The sequence below is a fragment of the Haliaeetus albicilla genome, chromosome Z (genome assembly GCF_947461875.1).
Source record: "Haliaeetus albicilla chromosome Z, bHalAlb1.1, whole genome shotgun sequence".
Taxonomy (NCBI): Eukaryota; Metazoa; Chordata; class Aves; order Accipitriformes; family Accipitridae; genus Haliaeetus; species Haliaeetus albicilla.
In genome coordinates this window covers 17,722,386-17,743,438 of record NC_091516.1, presented here as the reverse complement: position 1 = coordinate 17,743,438, position 21,053 = coordinate 17,722,386, and the positions used below count along the sequence as shown (strand labels likewise).

Here is a 21,053-nt window from a genome sequence, read left to right as displayed (position 1 = left end):
CTGCAGTTGGGAATGAAGTCCCCTGTGGTAGTCCAAGAGTACAATTGTCAAGAAATGGATACAAATGACCGAAATAGTGGATGCTAATGTGAGGTGTTGATTATTCTCAGTAGTGCATGACTTCTGACATGCTGGCTGGCATGGAGGGTGGAGAAGAGATTCTCTAAAAATTGAGTGGAAAGCTTATTTTGTAGTTTCAGTTTTGAAGCCACATTCTCTTCCTTTACTGCAGCTGTGATTCTTAGTGTACATATTGTTCCAAGCCTGATTTCAAGCTCCCAGCTATTATTTTTTTTCCTAGTTAAATCTCTGTGTGGTTTTCCTTTCCAAGAAGAGTTTATTACCATGCTTTGGTCTGTGAGCTATAGCCAGATAACTGTACAAAAGCTGTAACACCAGCACTAACTATGTGTATGTGCGCGCTTTTTAGAAAATGAGTTGTTAAGTTGGTGGCTTACACCTGTGTTAGGGTGTGTCCTTGTCACAAGCAGTTGCGAGACACAAAAACCTCAGGAGCCTCTAAGGCCCCATTTTTGTAGGCACAGTGGTCAGTGAGGCTGAGGTGAGGCATCCCTATAGCTTTTGGTGACTGTCCTTTCTCCTTCTCCATCCCAGTCCTCAAGTTTACCCAGATTGACTCATCAGGGGTGTGAGTATTTCACCGTGGTGCCACTGTCAGGTGATGATCCAAATACCATGGCCACACAAGGAGGGAAGGGCTGGCAGGGGAGAGCAGAGCTTGAAGGGGAGGTAGCCCCTTTGGGTGGCCTTGTGGTAGCTCAGCCCTGGTAGGAAGTAGATGTTTTCCTGGACTTGTGCCAAGGAGGTTGTGGAGGGGAACATGGGGAGAGACTTGGCCGACCCTGGTCATGGTGGGGATGAGGGGAGGCACTCACAGTCTTGGAGTGCACAGTCCCAGGGGAGGGGGTTACGGTTCATGTTTGCTTTCTGCCATGTATGGTAGCTGTTTTAGAGGTGAGGTGTCTCCAGTGGAAGAACAGAAAGGAGGGACTGTTCAGTGCATTGTCTTTTAGTCTTCTTCTTTGGTTTGTGATGGTGCTTGCCACCCTATGCACAAAGTGTCAGTGTCTGATAACAACTTTTGTGAAAGTGTCTCCCGAGCTGGATTTATTACGATTCCTTAAACTGATCTCTGTAGTGGAGTAATTTCAGCTTGTATTGAAGTTGAAATGTATCTTGCCTCTTATTTCAGTGAGTGAAGTGGTGAGCCAGCTCTGATTACTTTTCAAAACTTCACTGTAGAAGTAGACTATATGGCATACTGTGCTGCAGGCACAGATTTGTGAATTCTTCTTTTGTTTTGCTTTCTGAAGGATTAGTGTTCGGATTTTCCAGGGCTTCAGCTTGAATTTAAATTTTACTACATAGCTTTCTGAAAGTGAATTTATGAATCATTGTTACGGATTTTGAGTAATTATGTTGTCATGCTGTTATTGATAGATGCAGAGTCATAGAGCTTTGAGTAATGTCAGCTTAAAAAAAAGAGACTTCAGAAGCAGTGGACATAATTGTATTTCCTTTAACATCTGTGGGAGCATGAAAAGGTCACCACAATAGCTCACTGATAGACAGAAGTATTTCATTAAAAGGTGGCAAGTGCTTGTGCTCCTTTGGTAGAACAAAAGAATTTGTCAGCACAGCCATTCAATCTCAGGATAGTATTCTTTTCTGTGGGGTTTTTTTTGGTATGGTTTAACTTAGTACATCGAGCTTCAACCCTATTCAGGATTTCTAAGCTTATTTCTAAATAACCTGTTGTATCCGGTGCTGTATTCCTACAATTTCCAAGCTCTCTTCAGTTAGAAATTTATCATGTCTTCTTACTATTACAGGTAGCTATAATTGGGAGCTATTTATGGATCTGATGCAAAAGTCAGCTTGACTTTTAGAATAGAAATCATGTCCAATTGGCATTTAGTTTGTTATATATGCTCTAATGCACCTCTAGGTAATCCGTTGTTTTGGTGTGAATCAGTTTGGCCAGTCTGACTTTGACATGAGAAGATCCTGATGTCATGATGGAAGGTGATGCTAAACAAATCTAATTAATGAAAAGCCACTCAGGAACAAGTAAATAATATTGAAAATACCACAAAATAATAATTTAAAAAATGGGAAAAGTTACGCTCTCCAAGGTGCTTTAATATTTTAAAGAAAGGAAGCTCTGATTTGCATGTTAATGTGATGCTATACATTTTCACGATAGACTCAGGAAGGAGACTATAGGAAGAAAAAATAAAGAAATTACTTGACTTGTTTCCGTTTTCATAAAAAAGATTGTTTTGTTTGCACTTTCAGGTCATTCGGTTCAAAAGACAGCTTACTAGCATGAGGAAAGAACTTACGGGTCCAGGGGCCTTTCTTCAAGTGTAAAATACCCAGCAGTAGCCAATGATAAAATTGAGACAACGGTAGCATGGAACACTGTTACTTGTTGTAAGATGTAATGTTACCGGAGAAGAATAGCAAAGGAGACCAACCTACTAACGACACAAATTGTATATTGACCTGGATTTTATAGGGCTGGTAGGTCTGTGTAAGCTATGTAGAAATACTCTTCTGTTGGTTACACTTAAAGGTGCTTTTGTTGAGTAAAGCTAATGCATTTGTCTTGTATAGTCTTCTCTTGATTATATTAGTACTTTTCTACTGTAGTTAAAATTGCAGACAAGAATTACAGGCAAGAATGATTTTTATTTGTAGCCAATTTATAGTGACATGGTGTATAGCCTTGCCAGCAAAACAGCTGCCTTTGTTTGTATGTCCTTTTTTAAGGATCTAGTCACCTGTGTTAGGACAACATTCTGCTTTTAAAATGAACTCTGAGAATTTAAGAACACAGAGCTCTCCCTGCCCTTGGATGAATTGTGGGGAGTGATTTATGCTTCAGCCAGGCATGAAAATAAATAATATTGCTTTTAATTGGTGTGCTTTACAATTTTTATTCCCATAATATAAAAATATAACAATGAAAAATAGTATGTAGAATAAAATTTTTATGACCATTTAAGTGTGGTTAGGGCATATCTCTCTTATTAATGTCAGTAAGGATTTCGCTCTTGCCTTTAAAGATAATATGCTTAGGCCTTTCATTATTAGTGAGTTTTAACTGGAGAATGTGTGTGAATATCTGTGCATATATGTCTATACAGACACTTAGATGGCTTTTACTTTAATCTGGAAGTGTGCTATGAATGCAGTTCTGTGAAATAAACAGGGATGTTTTGTTTGGGGTTTTTTTGACAGTTCACAGATGGAGAAAATTAAGACATTGCAGAATCATAGTAAGTGAAGGGTTAAGTATGAAGGTTTTACATGAAATTCAATCATGAATATACAGGTTATAATCTTATTGGCTTCAGTGTTGAAAATCTCACGTGCTGAAGGTAAAAATTACAGTTCAGTGTTTTGCTGCAGCAAGATCATAATACTTAATTAAAACCTTGATGTATACATGGATGAAAACCATAATTGAAGCCGTACTTCAGTTTTATTTCTGTCAACTTGGTTTGTTTGTCTGAACAAGTTAATTAGGCACTGAGTCTATGATTGAACAAACTACTTAAACATGTGCTTAATGTTAAACATATGAACCTAGTAATGAAAGTTGGGCATGTGCTGTTCAGCTGAGTTAGGGCTGAAATACCCCATCTGTGCGATCTCTTAGCTCAGTGATTTACACTGACAAGTGCAGCTTTTGCCTACAAATCTTTTTTTATGTCAGGAAATGTTTAGATCTAGTTGATTCTGCCTTGGGGTAGGTTGTGGCTGAGATGATCTCTCCAACCCCTTACCAGTCTTGTCTTCTAAGATTTAAATAACGGGAAAATGTAAGTGACAAAAAGTCAGAGTTCAAAAATTAGTGGTATAATTTGAAAGATGTCCTTCAAAATTTGCTACTGTATGATTACATTTAAATTATGGCATATCTGTAGGCTTGCAATAAGCATCCACTTTTGAAGTGATTGCAGTTATGTTTATGAATACTTCTATGCTGTGCTTTCTTGCAATACTTTTCTACAGTGAAGGACCATAGAGGCATTTCTGTGGTTTTGCTGTTCCCTCTTCATTTTGCTGTATGCACATCCTTTAGAATGTGAACTGGTATCTTTCCTGTTTTGTCTATATCTGCATAGTGCTGGCCTACTGTGTGTGCTTTTCAGCAACATTTTAATTAATAGACTGAGGAGATGGCAGAAAAAGGGGCGATAGCTGTGTTCATCCTAATGACAACTCCCTATTAGAGAGTCTTTTCGCTCCTGGCTGCCTTCTTGCACTTGGTCAGCATTCACTTAATTTCATGGCTGGTTTAGCTAATGTGAAGGCAACTGACCTTATTGCAAACTTCAGCTTTTGAAGAGGCAGGTTTTCTCCGTGTTAGAGCTTTAAGTCATTGCTTGGCTTTGTTCCTACTCCCTGACAGACCATACAGTGCTTGTACTTTGTTTCTTGTAACCAGTAATGTCACAAAGTTAACAGTCATGTGCAGTCCTTTTTCATGTATTATTTAATACAATATCAATTATTTCTATTTATGTATTTTTTAAACAGGCATAATGAGCAATGGATTACTGACTGACTTTGGATTGATATCAGTCATAGCTGTGGGTCTGTAAAAACACTCTTTGATTACATTAACTTCTTAAAAATGAATGGGAGGTCATGCAATATGAGCCATCGGACAACAGGTATTCCTCATGGACCTAAGATGATCAGTGGACAGCAGATCCCACCTATCAGAGTTCATGCAGGAATGCCCTGCCCATCTTCAAATAGCAGCACCCCAAGCCCAGCTATTGGAAACTTGTCTGCCAGCCTACACTTAAAGATGCCCCTTGGAGGAGGGGTGGTTCCTCAGAGCAACATCATTGCCAGTACTATTCACCTTCCTGCTCTAAGTCCCGGGAAACAAGTGGTTACAAATGGGAAGCCTTTATTACAAGTCCCACAGCTCCCAGGACTGCCAGCCCCACAGTCTTTAAAGCCAAAACAGCAAGAATTTGGAAATACTTTCTCCCCATGTACAGGTGAAGGTAAGACTCACTTTTTCTATTGCTATTAGTAATAGCATTTCTTCTCCAATATCACATACCCAGATGGTATTGGTTTTAGTAGATGGAATCCAGTCTCTTCTTTACCACTTTTTTACTACAAAGGAAGAGATACTGAAACAAAATGTGTTGCTGTTTTGCACACAAGTAATTCATTGTTTGATTATTCCCAGAGGCTTTGTATTACACAGCAGTTGCTCAGAATCCCTGAGGTGTCCTAGGATTCTTTATAAACAGTGTAGTTTGCCTTTGCTTTGCTAACCTAACCTCTTGACTCAACAAATCCGGATAGTCATTTTATGTTCCGTGGCACCAGAATTTTGTGAGTGCTATCAGAAACTCTCCTTGGATGCATGAACACAGCTTTCCACTGGTGACTAGCAGCTGCTTCCTGATGAAAGCAGTAATGTAGTCATGCTTTTTAGAGTGCTTAGGCTGGACAAGCTGTAAAGCACTTTGAAGCATGTCTCAACCATAGATTTGCAATCCATTTTTCGGAACCACTGTTTATGATGTAGAAAATAACAATGCATAGCCCTCACAAAATTTGGAGGCTGTTCCTCTGTGAGTTACGTGCTTGTGCATCAGGGATTTACCTATCTATGAGAAGGTACTTGACTGTTTACTGTTGCGTCTTTCAAATCAAAACAGAACTTCTACGTTTTCAGTACTTCTTGATGCTGGTCATGCTGGAGATCGGGATACTCTTTTGGAGGAGTTTTGGTATCACACTTTTGAAACTGAATGTACATAGATAATGAGAATTTAATGCATAGAAAAGAATTAAATAGTTTAAAATACCAAGAGAAGCTTGGGTTAATATCTGAGTGAAAGTGCAGAAAAGGAGACAGAGATCTTCCGTCTTATTCCAAATGTGTTGCTTCTCTCCATTCTTTTTCTTCCCTACTTCCCTTTGAAAACTTAGGAAGTCCATCCCTCTTCAGCAAGGCTTGCAGGCTTGAAACCAGTATCGTTTCAGAACAAGTTGAAAGTTAACTGCATGCTTGAGTGCTCTGCTGAGTCAGACCAGTGGTAGTACATATACATATTCATTGGGTGACCTCCAAGATCACCTGTCTGCTGCTTGCTTTGGTGGTGGTGGTGGGTGTAATTCACAGCATATAGCTTTAAGCTTCTGCTACAGCAAAGAGAGCATGAATCCTCACACAATAAGCTTTGGAGGAACTTTTCTCTTTACCTTTCACTACACGTAGAGCCTGATTCCTGCTGCCTTCAAAATTACGTGCCTGAAAACAGGGAATCCATGCTGAGATCTCTAAAATAGCCCTACATAACAGATAATCCACCTGCAGTATGTGTGGCAAAGCAGCATCACAGGGTGAAGAGACCATCACGTAGTTTAGTGTCCTTGGTTTGGGGATTTTGAACTGCTGTGCCTGACTGCTCTGTTCTAGCTGCTGTCATTTCCATCTTTCCTTCTTGGCCTGTTTAGTTCTCACATATGTAAAGTTAGTCTGCTATTTTGTGGGATAGTGAGTAGAGAATTCAGCTGAAGGGCTGGCATTAGGGAAGCTTACGTATAAACAGTGCTGGTTAGACAAGACACTGTGGACTTCAGATATGATGGACTTCAGATTCTGTGTTTCTATGGATTTGGATTAGTAAATCTTCATGCTTTAAAGTTCTTGTTACTAGCAGGACCACTTGCAGAGTTGAAGATTATGTGCCCTGGGAACGTACACATTATGGAAGAGCTAAGTCTCATTCACTTGGTCATGTCCAGATAATTTTCTAAGACTTTGAACCTTGCTATGCTGTATAAACCATAGCATGTATGTAAATAAGACTGTAAACCCTATAAAACTATTCATCTAGTTTGTGCTTTTGCAGCTTCTTCATATTTCATCCTTTTCTGGTGGTGGGTACATGGAGCAAAATATCTTTTGGTAGGTACTTATTTTAGTTAAACCTTCATCTCAGGAAGACAACGGTTTTCCTTTTACAGTTGTCTCAGTATCAGTTGTAGAAGTTTGCACTATTCAAAGTAGGTTTTTGGGTTTTTTTGGTTTTTTACTTCAAAACTCATGGGATAGTAAAATCAGCATGATACACAAGAAAATGACTTGGTGGTGGTTTTGGAATAGTTTCCCTGCAATCTTTCAATAATGGATAAAACAGTTTAAAAAAAAAAAAACAAACCCAGGAGCTTCAGTTTGGAATGGAGGAAAGAACAGAATATTTTGGGGCAATCCAATTGTGTGCCTTATTTTTTACAGAGTTTTTTTTTTTTGACAGGAGGTGGTGCTGACTGCACAAGAGAACAGTAATAATCTACAGTAACCACAACACACAGAGAGTCTTTACTTTGCATGAAGACTCTCTTTATCTTGCATAATGTTACAGAGCTTTGCAAGAAGATTATTTTTAGAAACGATGCCACCTAAGTCAACTTAAAAGAAACTGTTAGCTTTTGTGCATGATGAGAACCTGAAGCACATTATGCTGTGTTACTGTATGGAGAAAACAAGCAAGTCTGAACATTCACTGGTGTACATCTCTGACTTAAGTTACTTTACCTCCTGTGTGGTAGCTAATGGTATAATATGCTTTGCAGTACTATGTTGTGCATATGAAAAAGAAAATAGTACAATGTTGGGTTTTTTTCAGTACAGAAAAATGTGCTAGTACAGTGATACCCCCCCCCCCCCAGGAACGTACACTTTTGTGTACCCATATTAGATATTTTCACACAGAAATTTGGTGGAGAATGCAGGCATAACAGTACATGTACTTGGTATTGGAAATCTACTGTCTCTCAATTTGTTTGATATGTGTATTTGACCACTTTTTGTGAATAATCGGTTTCACAGCTCTTAGATTTACTCAGGCCTAGAAAGACATCTTTAGTGACAGTATGTGCTGAGGTGAAAATGAGCTAGAGAGACATCAGGTAGGAATGAGCAGGAAGGGGAAGAGGGTGAGAACAGTAAAGACAGACACAAGACCATAACCTGGCCAGCCCTGGTCTTCAACTTTTCTCATCAATGCAGATCTTTTGCAGAAGTCTTGTAATGAAAAAAAAAGTAATTTAATAAATCCAGCTTTCTATTGAGTGTTCTATTAAGAAGGTAATTTTTTTTAAAGTGTGTAAATTTCAAATAGTTCAAGTTAGAACTGTGATATAAATGTAGTGATGTCCAAAAGTTAGGTATTCAAGGATTTGTTACCAGCATATCCACACTTTATACACATCTGAATAGTATTTTGTTTTCTAGAAAACCTAGTAGCTTTTCTTATTGCTTGTCTTACTCATTTCTCTGTGCAGACAATGGACTTCTGAGTGTAAGCTGGACTATGTTCAGGCATATCTTGAGTGTGCTCATGTCTCATGTAGTGATGAAAATCCCAAATCTTCTGAAAACGACACATTTTCTGAAAGAACCCATATGTTCAACACCTATACTAGTTTCTCTTACTCAGTGAATGAAAACATGTTTCTGAAGTCCATCAAAAGGTATTAAAGATAAACATTTCCCTGCGGGTGTAGGTAGTTGTGGAAGGTGACTGTGGAAGTATTTCAGGAGGACGCCTTGTATTTTTCCCTCGGCATTATTCGTAAGCACCACTGGGGGGAGGGTCCTGCTGGGGGAGTTGGATCCTTGTTCTGAATCGCTGTGATCATACTTAACATGCTTATGGCAGTTCATTCAAAGTTTAGGAGTGGATTTTCCTGTCCTGTAACACAATATGTTGTAGTCTTAAAGCAGCTTGGATTTGGCTGATGGAGAATTTCCACTGTGGCTGAAATTCTGTGCTGAGGTGCTGTTGTTGGATGGAGGTGGTTCAGCTGCTGCACCTCCAGCCAGCGTGCTTGTTAAGCTGGTGGAGAGGTCCAACATGGACATGGGGAGGGAAAAGGCAGCCTGTCAGCCTGGCTTTTGGTCTTCCTTATTGTAATTGTGGTTTGAGCTGGTATGCCTGGCAAGACTTTCCGGAAATTGTGAGCAGCTCTCAGTCATGAGAGCCGTAGCCATCTCCTTGCCTCCCTCATAATCCCTGGCAGCAGGTGATACTGCACACGTGGGGAGTTCAAGCCTTGGAAACCGGTCTGGCCTTTTGTACCACCCTGACTGTTCCACTCAAACCAGTGTAGTCAGTGTGTGGGTATGTGACTAAGACTATGTTGTAGTTGTGAAGACTCGACATGAAAATACTTGAGATGGGACCTGAAGAAGCAAATCTGGACATTTATTAGTAAGAAATGCAGAAACTTGTGCATATAGGCATGGACCCCTTTTGTTCTCCTTTCCAGGGTCATTTGAAAGACGGCTGTCATCTTCCGTTTCTGTGGTTCCTGCAGTGTTAATTTTGTTCCTTGACATGAAAAATCAGTGTATTTGATTTCCTATATTCTTGCAAATGTGACTGTTAATTTTTTTTCTAGTAAAATAAGTCAGTTAGTTAGCTAATGTTTATGTGTAGTATGAGCATGTTTCCTGTTGGAGATTATTAAGGCTCTTCCTTATCCTGGAAATAGTTGATAGGCATTAAATCTTGGGATTGTTTTTTTTTGGTTTTTTTTGGTTTTTTTTTTTTCCCCTAGAGCCTCTGGAAGAAGCACCTCCAATGCTGCTAAGCTATGTGAGAACTGTGAACTTGGTCAGGGAGGATCATTTGTCTCCAGTTGCCAAGAGAGCCTTGTTTCACTTTTAAACAATAACTGCACAGGTCTGTGAGGAGTGTTGTATGCAGAAGTGTTAATCAGTAAGCAGCTTGAGCCACACTTGAAATCTCTTTAACATACTTATTTTGGTCTCTAGTACTGTTGTTTTTATGTGTCAGTTGGCACAATCTGAAAAAAGATGTTCATCAGTATTCTGTGCAGTTCCTTACACAGAAAGCTTGACTCAAGACTTACTTTCTTTTTCAGTTGTTTTCTATAATCAATTGTCAGCAGTTTTAAAGCTTGGTTATTGACGATGTTTAGGTACAGCAAAGTGATTAAGTGATAATGATCTTAGTTTTATCCAGCATGACACATTTTCCAGCTTTGCATATGCCTCAGTGGCCTTTATATGCTTGAAAAACAACACAGGATCCATCAAGGCAAGGAAATCATTACTTGCAGCTCTGGCAGTTGGGGAAATCCGTTCTGAAGACAGTACAGATGGGTCTCAGTGGATTCTTTTGTCTGGTCTAGGACTTTCTAAAAGGGCACAGCTGAGAACATGAGACTCCCCAAGTTTAATTCTGCAGTTAGTTCTAGGGGCTGGATGACCAGCAATCCTGGTCAGGTTTGAGAAGGTTCACTGTGGTTCTTGGTACGTCTCTCATAGAATGTACAAGAGGTTTACTTCATTTTTATGGAAAAGGTGGTGCACAGATTCCTGTTGAAAGACACTTCTTTAGAGTGCTTATTTCAGGTTAATTTTTTTTTTTTCCTACCTGTCATGTTTCAGGCATGGTTCAACTCCTGAACATAAATGATGTTCGGGCAACTCTTGAACACAAATGATGGAAGGCAGTGATTTACATTGACTTTGACCATGTACTTTTAGAGTCTTTATCTGAAGCATTCAGAATGTTTGTCGTGGTTTCAGCTGGGATAGAGTTAATTTTCTTTCTAGTAGCTGGTATAATGTTATGTTTTGGGTTCAGTATGAGAAGAATGTTGATAACACACTGATGTTTTCAGTTGTTGCCAAGTAGTGTTTATACTAAGTCAAGGATTTTTCAGCTTCTCATGCCCAGCCAGCAAGAAGGCTGGAGGGGCACAAGAAGTTGGGAGGGGACACAGCCAGGGCAGCTGACCCAAACTGGCCAAAGGGATATTCCATACCCTGTGACATCATGCCCAGTATATAAACTGGGGGGAGTTGGCCGGGGGGGCCAGATCGCTGCTTGGGAACTAGCTGGGCATTGGTCGGTGAATGGTGAGCAATTTCATTGTGCATCACTTGCTTTGTATATTCCAATTCTTTTATTATTAATATTGTTGTTTTATTATTGTTGTTATTATCATTATTAGTTTCTTCTTTTTTGTCTTATTGAACTGTTCTTGTCTCAACCCATGAGTTTTATCTTTTTTTTTCCACGATTCTCTCCCCTGTCCCACTGGGTGGGGGGGAAGTGAGTGAGCGGCTGTGTGAAGCTTAGTTACCGGCTGGGATTAAACCACGACAATGTTGTTTAAGAACAAAATGTTTAAGAAAATAAAAATTGCTGGTGATACCAAAATGCATGTTGGACTATGTGTTATAAAGGCCCCAGGCAACTTACAAAAATTCCCTGAAGAGCGTTAGGCTTAATGCCAAAAAGGATCTACTTTACACAGGAACTGTAAAATCCCTCAAGAGTATTAGGCATATTGCCAGCACTCACCCATTCTGTGTTAAGAGTGTAATTTAACTTCTCTTATACCCAGCCTTATACCTTTATCCTTTGCTTTGTGGGCCTGGACAGTAAGCTTTAAAATAAATTGCAGCTATCCAAAATACAGTATAGAGAAAGGGTAGATTTAAGTAAAGCTCATATTTTATAATTTTCTTAGACCAAATATTATTCTTTCAGACTGGGGTAAACCAGATGAAGGTGATGGAGTGTATTTATCAATAACTTTGTGACATCTGTTTTCACCATCATGACAGCTTGCTGTTGTCAGTAGCATCCAAAGAGTATCACCCCCTGGAAGTTTGCAAAGAAAGCATGGGCAAGCTGGATGGGGGAGGCTACACCAAGCTCACAACCCCATGGGCAACCTCTGGTGGAGATCTCAGTATGCCTTAGAATGTCCTGCCAGCAAAATTCCCAGAGGACAAAATAAAGGTAGTTGTACCTTCCTAAGAGGGTGACTCTTCTGGGAATGTAGCATTTCCTTTTTTTTATCCCTTGTCACTTGATTAAAGGATGCTTATGCATCTGCACTTATGTCATCCTAAAAATGGCTAATGAATTTTATATCCTCCTTCAAGTCTGCAGACAGGAAAATTTGATGCCTCAGGTCAAGCCATCATAAGCAAGCAAACCAAAACAGGCTAAACTATTATATTTTCATTTTACTTTGTTTGAGAATCTTCAGCTTAGTGCATGATTTTTCAGTTTTGTTTTACCACCAGGAGGTGGCACTAACAAGATCTGTTTTCATACAGAGAAATGCACGTTTCACCCACCTTTTTATAGGGGAAATTTGGAATAAAAATCCAGTTGAAATATGAAAGTTCTGGAAGTTTTGTACCTGAAAATTCTTGAAAACTGCAATGAGGCCACTTCTCCCTTTGAGTGAACTAAGATTTGAGTATTTTGGTGTGAATATGGGTAAGTCACTTGAATTTGCTGTGCCTCTATTCTTTTCATTGGCAAATTTTGGAGAAGTTATTTTTAAATTATACAGTGCTTTGAGATCTCCACCTGAAGTGCAATTTATTGATGTCAAACACAAAAGTAATTTCAGGGCTGCATGTGCACCTACAGAGAAAGAACAGGTTGTTTGTACTTTTACATGGAGGAGCAGGGGGCCAAAAAGCAGCCTCGTGCACAGTTAAGCATAGATGTATGCAAATACTGAATTTTGCAGATGGATTTGGCTTTTCTGCATATTGCCATTGTGTTCTTCTTGAACCATATTGCCTTTTCCTAGCAGTTCTATAACATGATATTCAGCATGGTAATGCGTTCTTTCATTTGGTTGCCACTGCTGCAGACCTGTTTGATGATGGTGAACAGGAAGCATACCATGTGCTTGCTTTGTCCTACCCCTCACCCCTGGAAAACAATGAGAAGAGAAGCTGCTCTTCTGACATCTATTCTGTACATAAAGAGCAAAAATGGTCTTTCATTGACTTTTAGGTTTCTCACACAGTTGTAAATACTGCAGTAGTCCTGCGAGGAGCAGGGAGTTGGACTCAGTGAACCTTATGGCACACTTCCACCTCGAGATACGCAGTGACTCTAGGATTCTGTAGTTTCTCTGTGAATAAAAGCAGGAATTGTCTGCACCAATGAGATTTTTTTTCTTTTCTGTTTTACTTATGGCTGGTCTTTCTGAAGTTGAATTTGATAATTAGTTCTCTCAGAGTTCAAGGAAGCTAGGGGCATTAGTATGACTTTTTTTTAAAGAACAATGCTTACATGTTTGAACTTTGGCTTAGCTTGGACAATAAACTGTCTTAAAATGTGTCTATCTGACCTGTTTCTAACTGGGTTATAAATAGCCTGCACATGTTCCTTTGTTTTTCTGTACCACTTATCCCTTCCACTGCAAATTTCATCTCAGGCCAGTGAGGTGTTTGCGGGCATTGCATGTTACTTACACTTGAATTAGTGGAGTGTGTCCTTCACCGCTACTTGTAAGAGTGTAGATCATCTTTTCATCAGACTTGAGATACCAGCTCAGTATGTATTGGTTGCAGCAGATGGGGCACTGGGCAGGGAATGCAGAGATGCAGATGTAAAAACATGGCTCAATTGATGTTGTTGTCAAAACTTGGTGTTTTCATTAGCATGGCAGAATTTTATTTTGGTCTCTGTTGTTGTACTTGCTGCTGGAGCTTCTTGAACTATTGTGTCCTATTTTAGCTCTATGTCCCCCTGTTCTCACTCTTCATGTTTGACTCTCTTCTCTGTTTGGATTCATGGTGAAGAGTTTATTTTATGTTTGCCCTATAACAGACACTACCACTACTGCAGCCTCTGGGCATTACTGCAATGCAAGTCACAACGACAGTGATGAAAATATAATACATAGTGATGGGTGTGATGTAACTGTCTATAGTGAAGAAGTAAATTGAGAGATTAGTCTCTCTTGAACAAACAAAAATATTTTAAATGTGGTATTAACTGTGAGGTACCAGGACACCTATACTCCCATGAAATGCTTACTGTACTCTTTTAAACTGTATTAATATGAACTGCAACAGCCAAGTGTGGTTTTTATCTTTTGTCTCCCATGGTAAACTTGTTGGATAAACAGAATTATGGCAAAATAATCATTACTGACTGCTGTGACTTTACCAGTGAAACTTGTTCAATGGTAAAGTAGTACTACTTCTGTATTTGAGCAAAGAAACTTCTTCAGTTCTGATGGCTCTAGGTGAGATTTTGATCTCCTAATTTATCTTTGACAGTTGATATTGCAAAACCAATTAACCCTTTCTGTTCATTGTTATAAAATCTAGATTATTCATAAAGGGGGAAAATTTTTTTGAGACTGGGTGAACAGCTAGAGAAGTTTGTTGTGTGCATTTAACCATCATATTTATGGGGCTAAGTCAAATATTGCCATTTTATACCTATGTTTGTGAAATTCTGCAGGTGGAAAACATGCCCTTCAGCTGTTTTGTGGCTGGTGGTTTTAGAGAGATTAGGAGGTACGACTGGTAGTGTTTGGGTGTCACAGGGCTACATTTGATGCTGAAGCTGATTAACTGTTGAATTGTTTCTAGAAGTTGGAAGTAATCTCCACAGTCCCCCCAGAATGGGAAGGGGGTGTAAGGAACGCACCTCACATCATGAAAGGCAGGAGCAGGGAATGAGCTTTTTCCTTCTCTGACCCCTTTCCCTCAGCCTTGTGATATAAGATACAGCTGATACCTAGGCCCTTGTAGGAAAAAAACCCCCAAAAACCCAAAACCAAACAGAAAACCACAAAACCAACAAAAACACATGTCCAGGCAATATTCTCCAGTTGCAGCTCTAAACAGATGAAATGGAACTTTTCCTTGTCCTAAAAATCTCGGTTCATTGGGGTTTTATGCAGTCAGTTCTACAGATACCATGCAGTTGATAAAATCAGTGGTTTAAGTGGTTTTCCCTGGGCTGTATAGAGAAATCTATCCTTATTTAGTCTAACCATTTGACACATTAATAGGCTGAAACAGAATATGGCTCAGTTTTGCTACTGCTGTCTTTTCACCAAAAAAAGGCATTTTAAAAGCCTTTATTGCAAGATGATCAGAAAGAGGAATTCCTTTCTGGAGCAATTACCCTATTCTGTGGTAGCAGTTGTTCCATTCAACTCCTATCATTAATTTTATTGTCTGCTCAGACAGAACCAGTATTTGAGGAGTGAGGATGTTAGCAAATGCTAACTGAGTATCTTAGATTTTTTTTTCTGTTGTGGGTGCATATCATTCAGATTTCAGTGAGTGAATGAATGAGAGCACTGCAGCATGTTTCTTCTGACAGGCTACTTTAAACTGCATGAATTGGCAGTCATTGCAGTTAGCTATTCTACGTGCTCTATAACAAGGCTGTACATTGTACATATGACATTTCTAGAGATTGACCTTCAGGAGAAATTAAGTTAGTTAACTAAACAGTTACTGAGGTGCTTCTGAAATAATGAAAAATGTTTTCGTCTTTGATTGGTCACTCTTGCAGCTGGGTTCACTGACCTAGTCCTGTGTTTTTGAACTTACTGTCTTCCTATGTCTGTACCCAGAAATATCACTAAACTGTTGTGGTGAAATTTTTTGAAGTTGGGAGCTAGGTTTCAGTTGAAAACTATTCTTGTGCAAACCTACAGCTGCTTGCTTGCAGACTGCATTCAGATGATGTGTGTGCCAGCATGTGATTGATTAAAATTTCATATATAGGTGTAACTTCAGCATGGCATGTGTGTATTTTTACATGCAGGTATTGTTTCACAATGCAAACACACAATTTGTATACTTGAGTATTTGTTTGTTCTTTTTTTAGAAGCACATGTAGACTTCTGTAACATTTCACCTTAAAATTGGGCATCGTCTTTGGGCCTCTATACGTGCAACTGAAAGTAGAAGAGGGCTTGTGCATGTGAGAAACGTACCATCGGTCAGTCACTGTAGCTCTGGTTCTCTTGACAGTAGCCAATGTTTGTCGTGAAAAAGCACACAAGCATGTGTAATACTAATACTGATACTGGTTTAAGTGACTTACTGCATCTGTCTGGTATAGACCTGACAACGTTTGTCTTCCTGTTTAAGTGGTTTCAAATGATAATGTGAAGAGAGTCTGTCTACAGTGGATTATTACGCGTTAAAGAGCAGAGACACCGTCTCTTCAGGTATGCCAATTTAACCATGAGTCTGACGTTTTGTCTGAGGATGGCACTGAGCTGAGAGGTCAGCAGAAGAGACGTGCCTTCCCCAGCTTTAGTTATTATAACAAAGCAGTTGCTGCATCGCACTTCCCTTGTTAAAGCTCTGGAAAGAATTTTCGCATGGCAGGTTGCCCTGCAGGTGTTCACATGGCAGGTGGCTAGTGTCCAAGGGGCCATCTCCAGGGCACGAGTCTCCTGTTGGTGCTTGAGGTTGGTGAACTTCAGACAGTGAGAAGAACTGGTGTCCTGGCTGACCCATGGTAGCTGTGTGCGGTCGTGAGGAAACTTCTGTTTTCCTCACTACACTTTCCCCTTGCAAGTGCATCCAAGAGCCTCATGAATTTAGTTCCCTGAAATGACACCAAATCTTGCTCCAGCCAAGTTCCTATTGAAATCAGTGGTGTACTCAGAACTTCATATTTGGGCTCTAATAAGGGATTACTTTGTACATTGATGTAACTCTTGTCTGCATAGTCAAAATTATTTTGCAGAGCTTGTGCTTCTTTGAGGGCAGATCAGTAGGGTGAAATGTTATTTTCATTCAGGAGGCATTCCTTTTCATTCAGGAAAGGCTGCTCTGACTGACTTTACTGTAGTACTATTTACTTTTTAATTAAATGAAGCCTTAAAAAATGAAGATTTTAATGGGAGATGAATATGAAGAAGAAAAGATATTTAAACAATGATGACTAGATACAGTACTTTGTAAGTACATACTCGTCCATTTTCACTTCCTTGCAGTGTCTGCTTCTTCTTAAAAAAAAAAAAAAAAAGAAGAGGCATTGGAGGTGCTTGACCATTGCTATCAGGTTTGTATCTATCTCGTCTGCAGGCAAATAAGCTCCATCAGACTAAAATCTGTCTCCCACTAAAGAAGCTATATTTGGGTCTCCAACATAGCAGTGGGATAATGCTCTTTCCCTGAAGTCTCATGGAACTGATAGTGTTTTATCTGCAGGTGAATCCAGGCTCTTCTGCTTTTACAAATAATTTTAGGGTGATTCCTATCTTGTATTTGGTAAAAATCCTTTACAGAATCAAGATTTGAAGAATTAATTACTAAACTACTTAATAGTAGATTAAAACTACTAGATTAAAAAGACCCAGTAGATTAAAATTTACAGTGTGACTAAAAGAACACTGACAAGTATTAAGAGCTTGCAGATTGGAAATGGCAAATGCCATTTGGAAATGGTGAGCTTTTAAGTCACTCTTCCCTCCAAATGTTTTTCACTTTTCTTACTGATCAAAGATAATACTAAAAATGTAAGTGACTAAATTTGGCAGATGTGATTGCTGAGTCTGTGGGCCGTCAGTGGTATAGCTCTGCTGAAGAGCCCCAAGAAAGTTTCAGGAATGCCATCTCTGTGCAATGTCTGATTCAGTTCCCCAGTTGTTAGTGGAGATAACAGCTGTTAATGCCCGTGATAGAGAATGCTGGTTGGCCATTGTACAGTAGATATGCAAAGACTTAAGGTAAGTTTTCTAAATGAGCCATTATAAAAACCAGGATAACAAGTAGGGCTAACTTCGTAAAAAGAGAAGAGTGAAAGTAGTAAGAGGAGAGATCAAAATGTTTATTCATAAATCCCACATGTTCTTATAAGGAGTCCTTGCTGGCAACCAGTGCAGGGGTTTGGGTGTGGTGGCAAGACCTGCCTGGTCCTCTCCAGTCCTTCACAAAGTCTTTGTGTTTGTCTCCCCTGAGATGTGACTGTCTGTTCACCCACTGCCACCTCTTCAGCTCCATCAGAGCTCTCCTCTTCATCTCCACAGCTCCACTGTGCTGTACCCTGCGGTCTTTCCAGCCCTCTCTCCCTCCGCTAGCCCGGCAGCTCCCAAAAGGAGGAAGGGTCTGTCTTCCCCAGAGTTGACCATGGCCCTGCCCCTTCTAACAGCAAGTGCAAGCCACCAAGAGCACACTGCTCAGGTCAGGCTGTCACAGCTTCATTGCATTTTCAGGAGCTGTGGGATCAAAGACCTGCAAACCACTCTAGGAGCTCAAGGCAAGGCAAAAGGAATGTTATCATGTCATTTCCAAAAAGGGGTTCCATTCAAACAGAGAGTGAATTTTTAGGCTGGGTTGTGTTTTATTAGCATTATAATGTATTGAGGTTTTGTTGGTTATGAACACTAAGAGTGATGGTCTCGTTTGAGCAGCAAAGAAATTGTATGAGTTCCTCTGTTTAGGTGGTATTCGGTATTGACTGGACTGAAGATGGAGATACAGTGATAAAGAGGTTCCCTGTCTGCTTTTAGTATCCTCAAATCATAGGATTTTGATGAAAAATGTTTCTCTTTTTTTCACATGAATGGCTCTCGTCTTTATTTCGCCTCTTTTCGTTACTGCTTGAATGAGGAGTCTAAGGCTAAACAGAGTGCTTTTAACTGATGTTATATCCTGCCTTTTACACAAAAAATTTAGCTTAACTTTACAGTTTAGGAATACGGTTTTTCTCAGTCTGTCCTTTTCTGAGACTTGAATAAGATTTGGCCACTGAAAAGGTTTGCGGGTTACCAATAATTTTACCATGAATGGTTTGGAAACATATCCTAAATAAGTGTTTTGAGCACAGAAGTGTAAACAAAACAAAACCCCCAAACCAAAAAAAACCAAAACTCTTTATACAGTTTAACAATTTTTACTTAGAAAGGTAAAAAGGAAATTGATACCTTTACTAAAAAGGCACTTGAGAAAACCCAGAATAAATTTTAATATTTGCCTGCATTTATAATTCATGCTTTATTCACATACCAGTATAGTATGACAGGCAGTCATCATCATTGCTGACTTTATCAACAGGAGGTTTACTTTGGCGGCTAAATATAGTTCTTAATTGCATAACATACACTTTAACATCCTTGCTCTGTCCTACTGAGGTGTTTTCAATGGCTTATTTCAGAGGAGAAGTCAAGAGATCAGCAGTAGCGTATTTGATCTGGGTTGAACTTACATTTATTATATACTACCATTTGAACATCTGTTAATAAATCTGCAGTTGGCTTTCAAGTTCCAGCCTACCAAACTATAATTGGTCTGTCAATCAGCATTCCCAAATAAACGTTCTAAAAAACCTACTGACCCAGCATTGGTGTCAATTAATTAGTGAAATGTATCTTCTAACAGTCCACACTGTTTCTTGTGAATATTTTGATGCTTTTGGCAGTCAGAGAGAACTGCTTGGATATTTATTTGCTTAAGCATGTAGCTATAAAATGAGTTTGCCTTCAAATAAGAGGAAATGTTTAAAAAAATCTTTTGTAAGAAATGCTGTTCATTTTGGGACCTTGAGGCCTGCTGGAAGACCAGTTTTGATATCCTGTGTGCCCCTCCTGGCCACCTCCTGAGCAGTGGGATGGTTAATGCTACTGCCTGGCTCTTCTTTGCCCATAGAGGTGCAAGGCTGTGGTTTTTGCCCACTCAATCTATACTCAGATTCTTGCTAGCTTTGCTGCACCACCTGAAGTGGTTTTCTATTTTGACTTCTTGCTGCGTCGGCATCTTTCCCATCTTGCATGTACTTTCTCAACTGCTTTCTTCATTGGTGTGAAATAGTTACATGTCTTATTTCCATGTGAAAAGCCATTTATTTTTGAATGGATCATCCATGTTCATAAGAGAACAGGGAAATTTCTGCCCTGAGCCATCAGTATTTATCTTTGAAATTACTGGGGTTCACATAGTGAGAACATTGTTTCCGGCACCTTGATTGGCTGCAGTGGAAGTGTTTGTTATTTAACCACACTTCTTTTGGTGTGAAGGTGGGAGAAGGAGCACAGAAGTCATAATGAAAGATTTTGAAGTCATTGAATGCATTTTAGAAATGTGTAGAGAGGGAAAAGGAATGAGGAAATTAATTTTACATAGAGTTGTATATTCATAGAATCATAGAATGGTTTGGGTTGGAAGGGACTTTAAAGATCATCTAGTTCCAGCCCCCCTGCCATGGGCAGGGACACCTTCCACTAGGCCAGGTTGCTCAAAGCCCCATCCGACGCGGCCTTGAACACTTCCAGGGATGGAGCATCCACAACTTCTCAGGGCAACCTGTTCCAGTGTCTCACCACCCTCATGGTGAAGAATTTAATCCTTATTATCTAATCTAAATCTATCCTCTTACAGTTTAAAGCCATTACCCCTTGTCCTATCACTACATGCCCTTGTAAAAAGTCCCTTTCCAGTTTTCTTGTAGGCCCCAAGAAGGTACTGGAAGGCGGCTATGGGGTCTTCCCAGAGCCTTCTGTTTTCCAGGCTGAACAATGCCAACTCTTTCAGCCTGTCTTCATAGGAGAGGCGCTCCAGCTCCCTGGTCATTTTCATGGCCCTTCTCTGGACTCACTCCAACAAGTCCATGTCCTTCTTATGTTGGGGGCCACAGAGCTGAATGCAGTACTCCAGGTGGGGTCTCATGAGAGCAGAGTAGAGGGGCAGAATCACCTCCCTCAACCTGCTCATCATGCTTCTTTTGGTGCAGTCCAGGATATGGTTGGTTTTGTGGGCTGCAAATGCATATTGCTGGATCATGTTGAGCTTCTCGTCAATCAACACCCACAAGTCCTTCTCCTCAGGGCTGATCTCAATCCATTCTCTGCCCAGCCTGTATTTGTGTTTGGGATTGTCCCGACCCATGTGCAGGATCTTGCACTTGGCCTTGTTGGAATTTCATGAGGTTCACATGGGCCCACCTGTCAAGGTCCCTCTGAATGGCATCCCTTCCCTCCAGCATGCCAACCACACCACAGAGCTTGGTGTCATCAGCAAACTTGCTGAGGGTGCACTCGATCCCACTGTCCATGTCGCTGGCAAAGATGTGATGTTAAACAGTGCTGGTCCCAATACCAATCCCTGAGGAATGCCACTCATCACTGGTCTCCACTTGGACATCAAGCCATTGACTGCAACTCTCTGAGTGAGACCATCCAGCCAATTCCTTATCCACTGA

At 40.0% G+C, this 21,053-nt stretch overlaps 1 protein-coding gene across 1 annotated transcript in view; it reads left to right on the top strand.

Annotated features, from left to right (window-relative positions):
• The first annotated feature begins 4,577 nt into the window (after positions 1-4,577).
• The window catches only part of GLIS3 (GLIS family zinc finger 3), a 180,820-nt gene continuing 164,344 nt past the window's right edge, over positions 4,578-21,053 (top strand). The window contains exon 1 of the mRNA XM_069776864.1: positions 4,578-5,054. Within this exon, the coding sequence (XP_069632965.1) occupies positions 4,670-5,054 (385 nt within the window). The 5' untranslated portion in view covers positions 4,578-4,669. The remainder of the gene's footprint in view (positions 5,055-21,053) is intronic.